This window comes from Falco cherrug, chromosome Z (assembly GCF_023634085.1).
Source record: "Falco cherrug isolate bFalChe1 chromosome Z, bFalChe1.pri, whole genome shotgun sequence".
NCBI classification, from domain to species: domain Eukaryota; kingdom Metazoa; phylum Chordata; class Aves; order Falconiformes; family Falconidae; genus Falco; species Falco cherrug.
The window spans coordinates 28,304,253-28,321,433 of NC_073720.1; the positions used below are offsets into that span (position 1 = coordinate 28,304,253).

A 17,181-nucleotide genomic window follows, 5' to 3' on the forward strand; every position below is an offset into this window, starting at 1 on the left:
CGTCATTACAGAAGGTTTTGTGCAAGGAGCCTGGGCAGGGAGACTGGCTTCACCAGTCATTCTAGTCACGTTGTTCAGGCAGGATACTGAACCTACCCTCGCTCAGAATAAACTTAAGGTGATTTTGTTAAAGGTATTGCTCTCTTGAAATACCAAGTCAAGAAAGATTCAGTCCTGCCAGGATTTTTTCCACTTAAAATGGTATTACCATTTTGTCCAATTAACACATTTGAATGTTTTCCCTCCATAAACACCAGAACCTCCCTGATAAATGCATGCAGTTTATTTTTCTTCTGAACCTTGCTTTATAAGGTAAACTGACCTGTAAATAACAAAGTTAAAAAAGCCTGGCTTCCTTGAACTTGGTATTCTTTGCCCTCTTCAAATTAAAAAGACTCTTCTGGGAATTAACAGTCCAGGAGTTACCTTACAGCTGGGAAGGTACCTATGTGCTACCAAACCACAGGTGCAGTGGTTGAAATCTGCTCACCTTCTGCTTTACCTATTCCCACTACCCTCTGCTTGTTTTCATTAACTTCCAGAAACATAATTACCCATGGTCTGTGTCTCACTTTCAAGTGCTGCTGTACATGTAGGCTTAGAAGGTGGTGGCTGGTAGCTGCTAGTCAGATAATACTCTGCATGATGCTTGAATTGAGTGACAGTGCTACTTGTCTTATGAAGAGTTCCTCAGTTACTCAGGTTTGGTTTAAACCCATTTCAATTAGAAGCTAATTTTTAAGCTAGAAAATCAAGAAATTCTTTCAAGAACTGCTTTTCTTCTACTCTCTCTCTCTAATCCATATACATAAATATATTTATATAAACACACAAAATGTGTTTTAACCATTAAGAGATTATGTTTTCAAGTTACTGTATTAAAAATGTCTATCCTGTCTATTGGCCAAAAGAAAGCAAACATTGGAAATTTCATAAAGGCCTGTTTATTACACAATTGGAATGGGTGTCTATTGTCTCATTTTAGTTTATTCAAATTGGCTGCACATGGTCTGTTGTGAACCAGAAAATGTCCTAAATATCTGATACTATGCATTTTATCACAACAAAACAAAAAAAAATCAGCTGTTTCTTCCAGTGAAAATTTTCAGGCTGTCTATGACACTAATGAATACCCTGAAATGAATCCAAAATAATAACCTCAAAAGTATTAATATTACCATTTTGCAGGTGGAAGTGATTGCATGTTTGTTACTCCTCCATCTACTGGTACCACAACCTGGACGTTAGAGAGCATACTAGGCACATTCATAGACTCTGGATTGTACTTATAATCCACTCTCACATCAGTAGTGCTAGCATTACATTTCCAGTAAGTTGCAAGATTTAAGGGAGTGGACTGGATGCCATTTGAGGATACCTGTAAAAGAATAAACCATTGAAAGTAGCTTAATTAAAATATTCCCCTTTTGGGCAGAATGAGGTAATGATACAAATACAACTAAATCCTGACAGAAGATCAAGACAACAATTGACCTCCGAGTCCTTAATTGCAGAATTCTGAAGACCGTCGCAGCCTAAAGTAATTCCTCTTCTTTTAATTTTAAATTAAAATAATTAAAGAAAAGGTTTAAACTGCCTTTGGCCCATGAAGCTCCTTCCTGTTCTGGCTTTTGTAAGTCAAAATAATTTTGTTTTAGTCTTGTGTTCTGCCCCACACAAGAAGCATACCTGCAGCAAAACGCCTTCATCTTTAGCAGTTGCGTGCCATACCAATTCAGTTGCCCAAGCAGCCAGCAGCAGAGGGCAATACCTGTCATTATGAGACAGGCAGCCAGCAAAACAGTTCTTACCTATTCAAAGCATTATCTCCCTGCTGCAGATAAGCTGGATGCTGCTTCTGTGGCTGAGCTTGTGCTACTGCCCTGCTGCATCTCTACCACCCTCCTAGTGTACCCGAGGATACTGCTATGTCCTAGTGTCCCTTCTCACCTTTCCTTGGCAGCCCAGAACCTTTTCTATTTGTCAGGGCTTCTGCGTGCCAATGCCTCATTTTTTCCCCAAGAGTAAAGATCATAAATAGATATCATTCTTCCACAGTACTCATTTCTCCAATCCAAAGAAATGTTTTGCTCCTTCCATCTTTCTCAGGAATTCTGTGTGCCTAACATGATTTTTATAGATTCAGTATGCCAAGATTTTAAACTATATTGGGAGGATGTGGAAACTACAATGGTATTAATAGCTGGACTAACAGGTTATTTTGTTCTCTGGTGTAGACAGTTGTCTCTGATGTTCAATGATTTCAACGGCGGCCTAGCGAATCCCTGTTCTCCCTTTGGAATGAGTCTGTCCGTCTTGAATTTTCAAGATTTTTTATTGACAGCCAGAACACCTTCTCACAGGTTCACCAAATAGTTGAGGTTGGAAGGGACTTCAGGAGGTCATCCTGTTCAACCCTGCTGTGCAAGCAGGGCCACCTTGAGCCAGCTGCCCAGGACCATGTCCAGGTGGCTTTTGCTTATCTCCAAGTATGGAGACTCCCACACTCCTAACACTCCTATGGGCAACCTGTTCCACTGCTCAGTCACCCTCACAGGAAAAAAAAGGTGTTTCCTGATGTTCAGAGGGAACCTCCTGTGTTTCTTTTTGTGCTCATTGCCTCTGGTTCTGTCACTGGGCACCACTGAAAAGAGCCTGGCTCTGTCATCTTTACAATCTCCCTTCAGGTATTTGTATACATTGGTAAGATCCCCCCTGAGCCTTCCCTTCTCCAGGCTGAACAGTCCTAGCTCTCTGAGCCTTTCTTTGCAGGACAGATACTTCATCACCTTTGTGGCCCTTTACTGGACTCTCTCCAGTATGTCCATGGCCCTCTTGCAATGGACCACCCAGGACTGGACACAGTACTCCAGGTGTGGCCTCATCAGTGCTGAGAAGTGAAGGATCATCTCCCTTGCCCTACTAGCAATACTTTGCCCAATGCTGTCCATGAGACCATTTGCTGCCTTTGCAGCAAGGGTACATGATTAGCTCCTGTTCATCATGGTGTCCCCCAGGACCCCCAGGTCCTTTTTTGCCAAGCTGATTTCCAGCTGGGCAGCCCCCAGCATATATTGGTGCATGGGGTTGTTCCTCCCCAGGTATGCTTCTCCTTGTTGAACTTTATGAGGTTCCTGTCAGCCCGTTTCTTCAGCTGGTTGAGGTCTCTCTGGAGGGCAGAATGACCCTCTGGTATATCCAAAAGGTCCTCCCAGTTCAGTGGCACTAGCAAACTTGCTGAGGGTACACTCTGCCCTACCAACCAGATCATTAATGAAGCTGTCAAACAGGACTGTAAACTCAGTATTGACCCCTGGGGTATGCTGCTAGTTACTAGCCTCCAACTAGATGTCATGCCACTGACCATCACCCTCCGGGCCTGGCTATTCAGCTAGTTTTCAGTCCACCTCAGTGTCTGCTCATTCAGCCTGTACTTCACCAGCTTCTCTGGGAGGATGCTATGGGAAACAACATCAAAAGCCTTCCTGAAGTCTAAGTAGACAATATCCACTGCTCTCCCCTCATCCACCAGGGCAGTCTCTTTATCACATAAGTTTATCAGGTTGGTCAAGCATGACTTTTCTTTGGTAAATCCATGCTGACTATTCCTGACGACCTTCTTGTCTTTTGTGTGCCTGTAAATGGTTTCCAGGATGAGATGTTCCATTACATTGTGAGAGGTCAGAATATCAGACGTTCTCATATATCAGAATTCATCAGCTACAGCATCCAAAACTTGGGCAACTATAATCTCAAAGACAGTACCACTACAAACTCAACCAACCTCCCACCAAAACTCCTAAATTCAAGGAAAATTAGGCTTTGCTAACAAATACCTAAAGAAGCAATGTCTGAAGCTTGCACTTGTGAACTAGAGTGATGTGTGAGCAAGCTGAAACAGGTCATGAATCCAAGGGAATGACATAAGTGTAGCAGGAAGGCACTAAGTCTAGGCAGAGCCTATGCATTGTAAACAGTGACATACCCAGGACTGGTCTAGATGACAGATGACAGTTCATCTGCATGCTAGCAGGCAAAGAACAATTCTTTTAATTTCTGTGTACATACCAAATATGCCTTAAAATTTCCAAAGGGAAAAAAAAGTGTTTACCTGATACTTTAAAACATCCACATTGTAATAGGATGCAGATGGATTCTGCTCTGATAATTTCTTGAGGTAGACGGTTATAGCTTGCATGTTCATCCAAAAATCCTTAGTACTGGAGTCACTTTGTGACTGATCACTACAAGGAAGAAAGGTAAGTCAAAAGGCAACAGTGAGTTATTATTTTGGATCTCTAAAAATTAAGATTAGATCTTTCCTCTTCCTCACTATTTCAAGCAAGAATTTGTTCTAACGCTTTATTACACATAATTGTACCTTCCTAAATATTAAGACAAATTAACTGTTTGTTTTATCTGGTAAAAGTTCTGCTTCCAGGTTGTGGAGCAGTGAGTTTCCTCCAATGATGATCTGTATCACAAAACGGAGTTAGTGCTGAATTGGGATTTTACACTTAATAAAACACAATTTTAATAAAATTAGGTGCCTTAAGGATGTGTGGGACATGGGGATGAAAGTGGGATTTGAAGAGGAACATTATCCAATTTGGAATAAATCCTAAAATCATAATTAGCTTGGGTTATAACATATGCACTGAATTAAGATGTGCTGTATGTGTAACCATACTGTCATATATTTGTACAGTGTGAGCTTTCAAAATCTGTTCAGTTAAAAGTGATTTTCAGAGTATTATAGACAATTGTTTCTCAGATACTTATAGTTGCATTCAATCTTAGTAACAATTTGTATATCACTTCTATATGTAGGAAAGAGTGTACATGACTGCAAAAGCAAAATCCTGTTTGGGAGGTACTGGAGCATGGTGTTCTGCAGATCGAGAATATTTTCAGCTCTGGTTGCATCAGCCTTATTTTGAATAAGGATGAAGCTTTTAAGAAAACTGATTCAAAACCAAAATTCACATCACTTAAGAATCAAAGACCTCATCTGAATGTCTACGGATACAGTAAGGAGCTACATTCATCCCTAAAGAGGAGTACAGAGTGTGTCTGCAGAGTAAAAGTAAATATGACTGCAATGTGTTCAATGTCCTAGAACAGTAACTTATGTACCAGTATTCTGTCCAATTTTCCTAGAATTTGGTTCTCAATACACTGTTGCAATTAATGAAATTTCCATTTTCAGTAAAATATAAACATGTATCACTACAGAGGCCTTCCACAACTTAAATAAATGAAGCCAGTAGTACAATCTTACTGCTGCTCTACAACCAAGTTAAATTCAAATCAGAAATTTGGACATCACCACAAATATCACTCTCATTAAAAACTTTACAAATACCAAGCAAATGATACCCTTTGCAATATATGATGAAAAGTCAAATTACTATTATTTGGGTTTAACTTTGTAAATATCATTACATGCATCCTCTCTAACTAATGAAGTGTTATTGCACTCACACAAGAATACCATTTTTATTTTTTTTTCAAAACGTACTTTTTCAGTATAATTCACCCTGTCATATACAGCTCTGCTAACATTTCAGTTATAAACTTTCATGTCAAAAAGCAATGAGGTTTAAATTTGTATGAATCATTCATTATATTATGATCAATGATCATTAAATTATGATCAAAATGAAATTAAATACAAAAGAATAGATGCATATGGTTTGAGTCTTTAATTCAGTAATTTATAAAATGTAGCATCTAAAAGTATTTGTTTTCAAATAATTTATCCCATAAATAAAATAGAAACTGCTCAGCTGAAACAGATGTCTGCTCAATAATTACAGCTTTTAAGATTTTTTTAAAAGATCTCCAAATGCTGTGATTTCAACACTTATTCTACTCAATTGGCAAACATTTTTCTTAAGACTTCTCCCAAACATGCTGCTATACACCTAGGAGATACAGTTATGTAGCTGATCTGATCTACTGTAGAAATGACACAGTTTAAAAATACACCAGTAACTGACAAATGAGATTAGGTGTAGCTCCTACTACTTGTTTTCCATTTAAATCTACTGTTTCATCATTTAATCTTACCAGTTACTACTGTAAAAAGAAATAATTCATAAAATGCATGTAAAAACACAGCTACATTTACAAACTAATTTTTATGGCTGTTAGCAGAATTTTCAAGTCCAGTAATCACTGAGATTTTAAATGGTGGCAGTGGAGAGAACTGAGCTGAGCAAGACTAATTCAGGAAATTAAATTATGTATTACCAAATCAACAAGACTGAAGAGAATTCAGATTTACATATATAACAATTCAAATTTTACAAATCACGTAGTTTGCTATTATATTAAAAAAATACAAAACCTGTATACAAGTTGTGCATTTGGAAGAATCTGCTCTAGTTTGCTTGTGTTTTTCACCCTGAAGCAGAGCACAGCTGGAGATGGGTTGCTGGTGAAGACTTTAATAATCCCACTTGGGAATGATACAGTCATATCACCAGTAATCTTCACAATGCATCTAGAAGAGAAAGAAAATATCAGTTTCATTGCAACTCATTAACTGTCTAATTTTAATACTAATTTTAAAGTAATCACTGTGCTTTCATAATCTGATGACTGAAATTTCAAATATGGGTAATGTGACAATGTACTGTCATTTTCATCTTGGAAGTCAGATGAAATAAGTAAAGAAAAAAGTTTAGCTGGTTAAGCATACAGTAGTCTTGGTGGATATTTTTCAGGCTTTGAAAACATGGCACAACTATGCTTAGGCGAGGTCTAAGTAGCATAGCAAGGGATGTGACAGAGGGAATGAAGTGCTTTTAGTTGCCCAAATATACACATAGCACCTACCTGACTATGATAAAAAACTTCTCAGTTTCAGTGTTCTCATTGAACACATTTTTGTAAAGCAGGGATATATGAATTCCCAGTGGGATGCCCGCCAATACAGAGCAACAAGCCACTGTTGTCATTTACACAGGGGACAAAAAGACCCCTTTGAATCCCCCTTCTAATATATATACATTTTCCCCCAAAAATATAAAAAATAAACCCGGTGTGTTTTTTTATTGTAATTTATTACATTCAAAACAATTCACTATTTAACTAACTTTGTGGGATCTGCTCCTTTAAAGTAGGCGTTAACAGATTCAGTAAGGGCTACTGCAACAGGCAAGGTGTCCTGGTTTCCAAGGCTGACAGGGCTGGGACCACGTGAAACACCTAGAATACATACATACAGTGTATAGGTTTAATTTTCAAAGAGCTTAGCAATAGATTTCAGAATGGTTTACTACATCTGTAATTTTCACAAGAGGTTACTACCATCAAGGTCACAGTAGCATCTGAAGTATTACTCGATATATAAGTAGAAAAATATAAACATAGTACAGTACAGTTGTACCATCAAAACACTGCTTAGCAGCCTAAGAAAACAGGACTATCAGTATGACATTATGTAAATGGACACAAGGAAATACATATGAGACAGAGCAACACTGCATTAAAATGGCTACAGAGGAGAGTGAAGTCAACAGATTCAAAGAAAATTAGACATTGACTAAGATACTTTAAAAAAACCCCTCTACTGTATGCTTATTGTACCGAAGAATGCATGATAACATGGCCAGAGAAATGCAAAGACTTCACTTAAAGTATGCATGAATTTAAATGCAAATGCATTAATATTACCCCACATAAACAAACTGTTGAATATTCTTTTGACTATTTCAGCCAACAAAGACTACAATTCCCCAGGAGAAATTGCTGGAGAAGCCTTCACAGAAGACTATGCCAAAACAACACAATTCCAACGCATGGCTATAAAAATCAACTCTGACCTCATGCTACAGCTTTTTGAAATATGTGCGTACAATTGATGAAACCAGTTGTCACGAGATTTTACTTTTTGCCAGTGTTTTATATCTGTACTGAATATAAAAGACAATACTGGAAGTTCCATCTTTTTATTAGTGCAGCAGCACAGTGGAGAGCATCTTACTAATTTTTTGTACCACTGCTGAAATGGCCTGTATCACATAATATTATCTATCAAAAAGGAGGCGCAATCATTCTCTTTTCATGAGCAAAATGAGAAATTTTTCTTTCATACTGTAGAATACTTTACAATACATATAATCCTGCTCATCCATATAATACTGCTCATGGCAAACTAATCCTAATTACTCTAAAACTGTGGCTGTGCCTCCTCAGCTCTTTCAGAAGCAAAAAGGAAGTCTGGACGTCCTTCACAGGTCTAGTATCTGAAAATCATGAAGAATAATGCAAATATATAAATTATATTCCTATCAGTGAAAGACAAAGACTGATTTCTTGAGTGGCGAGTGAAATTTATTGCAAATAACAACACTACTTACACTGTTTTTGGGGAACACCAAAGCAAATACACACACACACACACACACACTCTCTCTCTTTCACACACTTCTCCGAGATGTATTTGAGGGACTACAAATGAGATCACTTCTCTCTTATTTGCTTCTGCCCTCACTGTTCATCACTCTTTGATTCATCAAAGATCTAAGCATTCTCCTAAACAGCAATAAATTGAAGCAAGCATAATTGTTTAACCTAACTCTGGAAGTCATTGGTTTGTTATCTGGCTGCTGAAAACACCATGCGATGCAGTGATATCCAACTTCAGGGCCTTCCACGCCTGCTGCAAGCTCTCAGAGGGACGGGACGTCACAGAGCTGCACCAAGGTGGGCTTGCTGCATCTCAGGCTGTAGCCGAGCTTAAGGCTGCAGTTCTAGTACCCTCGGCAGTAACAGCAAAACTTGCTTTGATGCCCTGCTACCTGCCTCCGCCTCATTAACAGCCCCTGAGCTGAGCTGACACAACAGCCAGTGATACAACCATGCCAACAGTTGCATTGACACACTCAAGGAAGATGCCAAACTGCAGGACAAAAGACTTTATCATTGGTCATAAAATGGGCAAATAAATAAACCTGATCAAATGGTTTTACATCAGTTTAGGAACAGAGATTCAGGCAATTTTAATATTGGCTAAATCGCTGTCATGAAAACGAAATATTTTTTGAAAAAGACTATCTTTGTTATCAAATATTTGTATTACATGTAAATACAGAAATATTTTTACCTACTTGTCTTATGAGAATAAGGATTGTCAAAGTGAAAATGTATTCACTTTACTTGAAAGAAAGTAGTTAATGACAAACCAAAGAAGCGAGACGGAATTTCAGCTTGTTTTGGGGGGCTGAGGAGCCGGGGGATAGACAGAAATTACATAAAAGCAGTTATATCAAGTTTTGGTGATTTCAGCAAAATAAAACGTGTTAAGTAATTGAGAGTTCAAAATACTTGTATCTCCCAGGTACCAGGAATAGCTGGAGAAACTTATTTCAAAAGAAATACAATTTTATTAGATGTAGTGTATTAGGATGATTAGTTAACATGTAAATCTGCTTTGAGTACAATACCTGGTGGTGTCTCACAAAGCTTTTCAATTGTGGGAAGATTTCCAATCAAAAGATCATCCTCTATTACATTTAAATGAAACAGAACATTGCAAGAAAACAAAATATTTCAAGCAAAAATAGATGTTAAAAAAATCAATGTATATAAAAATACTTTGCAAATTAAAACAAGGCTAAAGCATAAAAGAAACATTCAATTATGCATGCCTTAAAGTTCGCTTGGAAAATTAGAGTCTCCATTAAACTTTCCATTATTCAGAACAAATGGGGTAAGGGGAACACTGGTTTGTGCAAAAGCCAAAAGAATAGAGAATGGAGTGCAGAGTATATCCTCATGTGCCAAAGTCTTTCAGCTGTTTGCACTGTCCTTCCCAGCCCTTCAGGACTATTTAATTCAAACAGTCAGTGCAGATGGAACTGGCTTTGTTTATTTTTGCTAGGCCAGGTTAATAACCATGTCAAACCTTGGTGTCAGCACATACCTCCTTATGTCCTCCCTCATCTCATGATTTCACTCTGTCACTGTCCCCAACAACACACACACTCAGAGCTGGTGTTATTGATGCTGCTGCCAACTGCTGGTTCCTTGCTACCAGTGCTGAGGCCTGAGGATGTGAGCCCAGATGGACTTTGGCAACCAAAATACCAGTTATCTTTCTGTGATGGTTCTTCTCAGCATTTGGAAAACTGGTGTACACTGAACTGTAGCACCTAAGGCTGGGCAGACCTTACTAGTTCTGGTCCTGCATAGGGTGGCAACTGCTGCACTGCTTTCACTGCAGAACTCCCACTAGAAGCTGTGCAGATGCTCTCCTGAGCTGCTGAGCCTGGGCAAGGAATCCTTCACATCAGTAACATTCACAGATAACCAACTGAGTGCTAACTCAAGAATCTGATTTAATTTGGGGTTTAAGTTGTAATAATGTCCAGGAACTAAATACTTTTCTGCTAAAGAAACAAGTTAAAACATCTTAAATAAACCCACAACAAACCAAAAGACCCTAATAACTCTCCTTTTGATTTGTTATAACCAAATACCAAAACTGAAGGACTTTCCTTTAAAAACATGAAATTAGTGGCAACACATTTGCTTTTCATCATCTTTTTTGGATGTTTGTTTTGCTTTTACTAAACACCTCTGTTTAGCCTATATACTTCACTAACTTGAAGAAAAAGATGCATTAGTTTAATTTTTTGGAAACTGCAATTACAGGATAACAAATAAAATAAAAAGAGCATAAAAGGACTCCATTTTAAGAACATTTGTATTCATTTAAATTTATCAGTATCCCAAAATATTTCTGCACCTATATAATAATATCTGAATAAATACATGTTAACATTTTGTGCTTGATGAATGGATATACAAGCATACCAAATAAGAATCCATGGAATACTAATTTTGAAAAATATTTCTCTAAAGAACATGCCATAATTTGATCTATGGTCTAATCTAATTAATCCACTCTCCTGTCTTTCTGTGTCATTTAGAAGCAGGTATTGCAAAGGATGCTTGAAGTACCTAGACTGGACTCACATATGGAACAACTAAGACCAATGGAACCTAGTGGCAGAATTATGCTATTTCTAAAATAAGTTAAAATGGTTACTTTAACTTACCAACTGTAGGTGTGTTTGCTGCACTGAGGGATGCAGAAGAGGATATTGAGGAAATGCTCTCTGCACGTGCCAAGGGAGCTGCAGGAGGTGGACTTGAGTTAGAAGTCAACGGAGGGCTGAATGGCCTAGGCTGAACAAAAGAGATTACAAAAGTATTACATAATGTGGTTTTAAAGAGATGAAAAAAAGACTGTAAAAAGAGTCTTAATTTCATGCCCCAGTCAATTTCACAGTGTTTCTTAACACAATTCCTTTATTGCTTTATCTACCCTGGGGTTTAGAGTAAAACAGAGAATCCACATTTTCCATTGGAATCAATTCCATTATTTCATAGATTACCATTATTAATTTTTTGCCTAGGTAGTTAAGTCTAATATATTTGATTATGTAGCAGCTGGTCAATAATTGTGCTGTAACACTGTAGCGGAACCTAAGCCTACAGCCCTGTGTATGTGTCAGCAAATGTGGATTTACAGAGCTAAAGGAGAGCTACTAACAAACTGGAACTGAGTCCAGCAGAGGGCAACTAAAATAGTTGAGACTGGAGTAAGTGAGAGAGAGGGACAACCTCAAGAACCTGGGTTTGTTCAGCCTGGAGAACAGAAGTCTAAGGAAGGATCTACTAGCAGTCCTTTACTAGCTAAAAGGGGGTACAAAGGAGGAGGAGACAGGCCCTTCTCAGAGATGCAAGAGCTACAGCAAAGGAACTCAGGGACAAAATTCCTTCTTGTAACCTCATGGTTAGACCCTGGGACTGGTTGCCTAAAGAGATATTAAGATTTCCCTCTCTGGATATTTTCACAACTCAGCATGTCCCTAAGCAACCTTCTTTGGACCTTCTTTGAGCAGGAGGTTGGCCTAGAGATCTTCAAAAGTCCCTTCCATCCTAAATCTCTGGGTGGTTTTATGATTCACTTAACTGTTTGGTTGTTTGGGGTTTTTCGTTTTTGGGGTTTTTTTGTTTGTTTTTTTTTTTTTTAAATTTTGGTTCTGTCAAGCTTGTTGCTGAGTATGTAGCTTTTTATACAGACTATGGAAATTGTAATAGGAGTGGAAGACGACTGACAAGCTTCAACTTGTATACAGGTAATAGCCAATTTCTAAAATAACAGTATAAAATGAATGCATCTTTGTGCAGAATCTTACTTTATAGCAGAACAGTACCAGCTAAATTTGTCTCTTTAATTATGATGACATGAAGAACAGATTCCTTGGTTTAAGACCAATTACTACAATTTTATATTGGAATGAGAAAAGAATGTCAAAATGAACCCTATTCTGAACTTACAAAAATACAGAACAGTTTAAAATGTTTCAGTTTTGTCAAAGCATAAGACCAGAATTTTGTCCCTAACAAGAACATGGTGAAAATACCTTGCTACTTTGAAAGAAAGTAAGAGGATCTTATCATGGTAAGATTTGTGCAAGTCAGTAAGTCAAATGAAACCCAAAGAACTCTAATACTAGCACAGCTTGGTCTGACATGCTGTCTGCGTATCTGCATTCTTTGCCACACTCCGTATCAGCAGGTGGACCTGCACTGCGGGCCGTAAGCAGAGATGCAGGCAAGTGTGTAGCCTCTCACTATCCCAACGGGCAGCTGCTGCAGCCTGCCACTTCCCTTCTCCACCAACCCGCACCAAGGGCAAGTGCAGGGAGAAGTCACAGCAGGGCTACTTGTGTCAACACACGACTGATAAAGATCTACTTAATGCCATGCATTCCACAAAGCTTTGGTGATATCCCTGAATCAATGGAGCTTTGTTAGTAACCTCTCTAGTATTTTACATTTTGAAAACTTCAAATTCATACACTTGCTATCCCTTCATTATCAAATTACTGATTCATTCAATTAAAAACATTCAGCTGATGCAAAAATTATGTTTTGGACCTTCATAGTTCTGTTAAGAATTACTTTGTTATAGTAATATAATTATCATGAACACCTTCCATGCCTGATTGCCAACGGTGAAAATCTGCTTATGTGATTCTTTGAACATTAGCTGGAAAATAACTCCACTGTAACAGTGTAAATGAAAGGTAAATCTAAAATCAAGTTACAATGGAAAATTAATAAACAATCAATACATACTATTTCATTAATCCCACTAAGTTTCCCAGTAGACAGCTTTGTTCTTGAAGCAGGCCTTGGAGGGGGTACAATGGTGCCTACAGAGAGAGGAGTTGTGGGTCTTGCTGGAAGAAAGCAAATTTAAGGAAACAAATATTAGAAAAGTCACACTGAACATAAATACATACTCACTTGAACAGAACAACTGGAAGTTAAGTTTTGGTTAGAAGTTCCTATCTTACAAGCTCCATTCTGTAAGATTTACTACAAATCACAAATGCTTTTAAAATGGGACCATGTGATACCCTGAAAAGTGACCCTAAAAATGGCATCATGGGCTTTCTCATTGCTCTCAAATGATTTTATACCAGCTTTTCTTGGAGGTTTGTATGCAAAAAGATGGTTTAACCGAGTTTCCTCTTATGTATAATTGATGTGGATTCAGAATATAGGATAGTACTTAATGTCTCACCACAAATGGAAAATTCAGTGGAAATTCATATTTCATCCTGGCTGACAATGGCATAACTGCTTATATAAAATTTTGCCCACTGAAATACCACTGACTTCAATAAGTATACACCAGTGTAAGAGTTAAATTACTCTGTTGATTGTAAGAACACACTAACTTCTACTTGTTTTTATTAATATATTAATAATTGTTTAGCTGAGCTATAAGATGTTTAAAAAACCACCTGCCCCCAAGTCCTTCTAAACCTAACAAACAACTAACAGATGGTGGCAGCAGTACAAAGATGCCACTTTTACAAAGTCACTTTTCTGAATTGAACGAATAGAACTGTATTTAAAAATAAATGTTAGATCCTATCCAATGAGTATGCCAGATATAAAATTAACTCCAAATCAAACTGAAATCCTAATATATGACTATGTTGTTGCAGCACATCCTGTTGTCTCCCTCAAATTATTCTGGATGGTTCTTTTTAAATTAAATTAGTTAATATTATTTAAAAGGCAACTTTTAAGTGGGGAGTGGTCTCAGCCATTCAGCACAACTCTGCTGTCATTTAAGTACAGGATTTTCATCACTGACTTGGGAAGAAGGAAATTAGGCTAATACTGACCACATCCACCTTATGAGCTGCAAACTCAAATGTCCCCAGATAAATTAACTTCTAAAATATCAGTCATTCCTGCAAAATTCTTATTATGCCCCAAGACAACAGTGCATACTAAACACTGAGTAGTCTGTGGCAGTACCAGAGGTATTCAATGAGTCATGGCATGCTTGCCCAAATGCACTTTCCTTTGCCCTCTTAGTATGTAGCATTACCATGATTCTGTGCTTCAAAATACTGGGTGTTAAAAAGGAACAGTTTTAAATCCAATTTATTTAACTTTATTTAATATGAAAATATTTATACAAAGCCATCTGGGAACGGAATTGTTTTTGCAAATTCAATCACTTAAATCTTTGACATCTCGCTGCTGTCCCACATCCCATAGACATTCCTATTTCTAGAAAAGTAAAGCTCTGCACAGTTAAGAGAAAGCAATGCTTTCAATTGAATAATTTGAATTTTTATTATTTCAAGCTGAATATTTACTACATTGTCCTAACTGTCAAGGAAGTTGGTGCTAACAAGCAGTTTAGTATATTCAAAGTAAGAAGATGAGTTAATTTTAACATCAGGTGAGCAATAATAACAAAAAGAAAAATAATTCCAAAGCTTTCTTTTTGGAATCAGCTATTAGCAAAAAGCAGTACACAATGCATGCTTGTCATACCCTTATTTGTATGAGCACAGGAAGACACTAAACTAAAGTCCAGTAGTGCTGAAGATGATGCAGAAGAAATTTCAGCAGTAGTGCCAGTTTCTTCAATGAGTAATTGTTCATGGCATATAGTATTATTGAAAAGGTCACTTTGATCCTCAGAAGCACAGCCGCTGGAATAATTCCCAAGCAAGGCAGAAGAGGCAAGGCAGGCATTTTCAGGTTTAAAATGCAATCTTTGGGGGTCCTTCTTGTCTGTGCTTGTGTGTCTAATTGTAAGAAGTTCATCAGCAAAGGAAATCCACTGACTCTGAGACCAGGACACAGAGGATAAAGTACTGGTACTCCCTGATGGCGCTCCTGTAACACCAGATTTGCACAAAGTGCTAATGGTAAAATCTGGTGAGGATGGGCTTGTAGACCCAGAATCTGTCTGGCGTCCAAGCAAAGACTGAGATATTCTACACCCAGGCAAATCAGTGGTAGATGAGGAGGAGTTCATATTGTGTTCTTTTAGTGTAGCTGAAGGAAAAGGATAGAATTGAAACTAGGACCAAAAGATAAAATTTTCAATATTCAAAAAAGTATTCAATATCCACTGCAAGAGGATTACTAGCCAGCATGAAAAATAACTGCTCTACTAGGCTAAAAATCCCATCACTTACAAATGAAAGAAAACATCACAGGTACTTCACGCATACTGCTAACCATGTCACTTCCCATTTTTCTAAGTAACCCAAAAAGTAATTTACTGTGTTTGTCTCCAGGTAAGGCCCTACATCTCATGACTTTCCTTATTCCTCCAACTTCCTCCCTGTCGTTTTCCTCTGATCTTTGTCTTCTTCTTGCACCCTACTCTATTTTTGTTTCCTGTACATAGCTTTCCGCTTTTAATTTCTTTCAAATTTATTTAATCAAACCTATCCTATTCCTGTTCCTTCCAAACTTTTTTACCCTTTTACCCTCAACATTTGTAATGGGAAGGTCCAACATAAACAGCGGTCCAGTGAATGAATGAAGGCAATGCAGTCATGAGACACTGTTTGAAATTCTTCTATCTGTATTAACCCATATCTAGTAAGTAACTTTAAGCCTGAGGCAGTTTATTTCCTCTCCTATCCTGCAGTCTTCAGGCTTCTGGAAAACAGGAGTTTCCCCAAATATCCCCTGCACTTGGCTGTGCCTGTTGCAGTAGGTGACAACAGAAGCAGGAAATACAAATTCTCAACTCAAAAAAAGTCAATTCTCAACATCTTGCAGATTGGCAAAGCTAGGAGCAACAGCAGAGTGACGTACAGAATCAAAAAAAGAGGGCAACACGTTTAGAAGTTCAGATCAGAAGTATAGCTACCCTCTTCACTGCAGTCCTTTTGCCACGAACAAGTACATTCTCTAAGCCTGATACAGATTTGTTAATAAGTTAAGATTGATTGACTTTATTTGATTTTATAAAATCATTTTTTGATATAGAGGGGTAAAAAAATGATTTTTGGTGAAACTTATACAGTAAAAGCTGTTATGAGATCCTCTGCATAGTCCCATACCAAGGCCAGAAGAATGGGCTAGAATCATTGTTAAAACTTAGGTAATAAATTTAGGGTTTGAAAGGTTTTTTTGTAGTTAACTAGTCTTCCGTATGTAGATAGTGTATTGAAATGTCTGAATATAGGATTAATGGGAACTGGGGAGAGTCGACTGGAACAGCTTGTAGTTGCCTGCCAAGGAACCGTGAACTTTAGTAAAAGGTAATTCCGGCAGGGGGAGACCGCAACCACCGACTCATATACCACCTACCCAAATCGTACCCCAGACCCATTTCTGGACCCTTCTAACCTTTACTGCGCAGAATCGGATATGGGAGGAGAGTATGTTAAAGATTTATGGGAAATGTTATGATTATGCATGAATACTTAATGAATATGCATGAATAAGTTCTATATATGGTGTCTGATTTTGAAACCTGGTGTGCGTCGATCGTGAGAGGACTCACTCACGCACCCGGCCATCAATAAAGAAGTGTCTGCTTATCTACATCACATTGGCGTCGATAAGTTCTTCATTCCGAGATTTCGGTAACAAGCCCACATAAACAGTTTTAATGCAGCCTTCCCTTTCTAACAGATATCTTAAATATAATTCAAAAGCTTTAAAATACTACTATAAATCCTATTCAAAACCCAATGTGGAAATGTCTGAAACTATTTAAAAAATACATATGGATGAAAATGAGGAAGATAAATAAAAAGAACCATTTTTACAATATCAATAGCTGGCTGTCCTGGTTTTGGCTGGGATGGAGTT

The 17,181-nt window shown here is 37.8% G+C and overlaps 1 protein-coding gene across 5 annotated transcripts in view; it reads right to left on the reverse strand.

The window, feature by feature from the left end:
• FCHO2 (FCH and mu domain containing endocytic adaptor 2) overlaps positions 1-17,181 on the reverse strand; it is a 100,160-nt gene that overhangs the window by 6,237 nt on the left and 76,742 nt on the right. For 3 of the 5 annotated variants that reach the window (XM_055698529.1, XM_055698526.1, XM_055698525.1), the window contains exons 18-24: positions 13,165-13,268; positions 11,073-11,202; positions 9,456-9,515; positions 7,104-7,215; positions 6,353-6,508; positions 4,112-4,244; positions 1,179-1,378 (exon numbers count right to left, since the gene is read on the reverse strand). In XM_055698529.1, the coding sequence (XP_055554504.1) occupies positions 1,179-1,378; positions 4,112-4,244; positions 6,353-6,508; positions 7,104-7,215; positions 9,456-9,515; positions 11,073-11,202; positions 13,165-13,268 (895 nt within the window). The remainder of the gene's footprint in view (positions 1-1,178; positions 1,379-4,111; positions 4,245-6,352; positions 6,509-7,103; positions 7,216-9,455; positions 9,516-11,072; positions 11,203-13,164; positions 13,269-17,181) is intronic. The other 2 variants (XM_055698528.1, XM_055698527.1) reach the window with 1 other exon arrangement.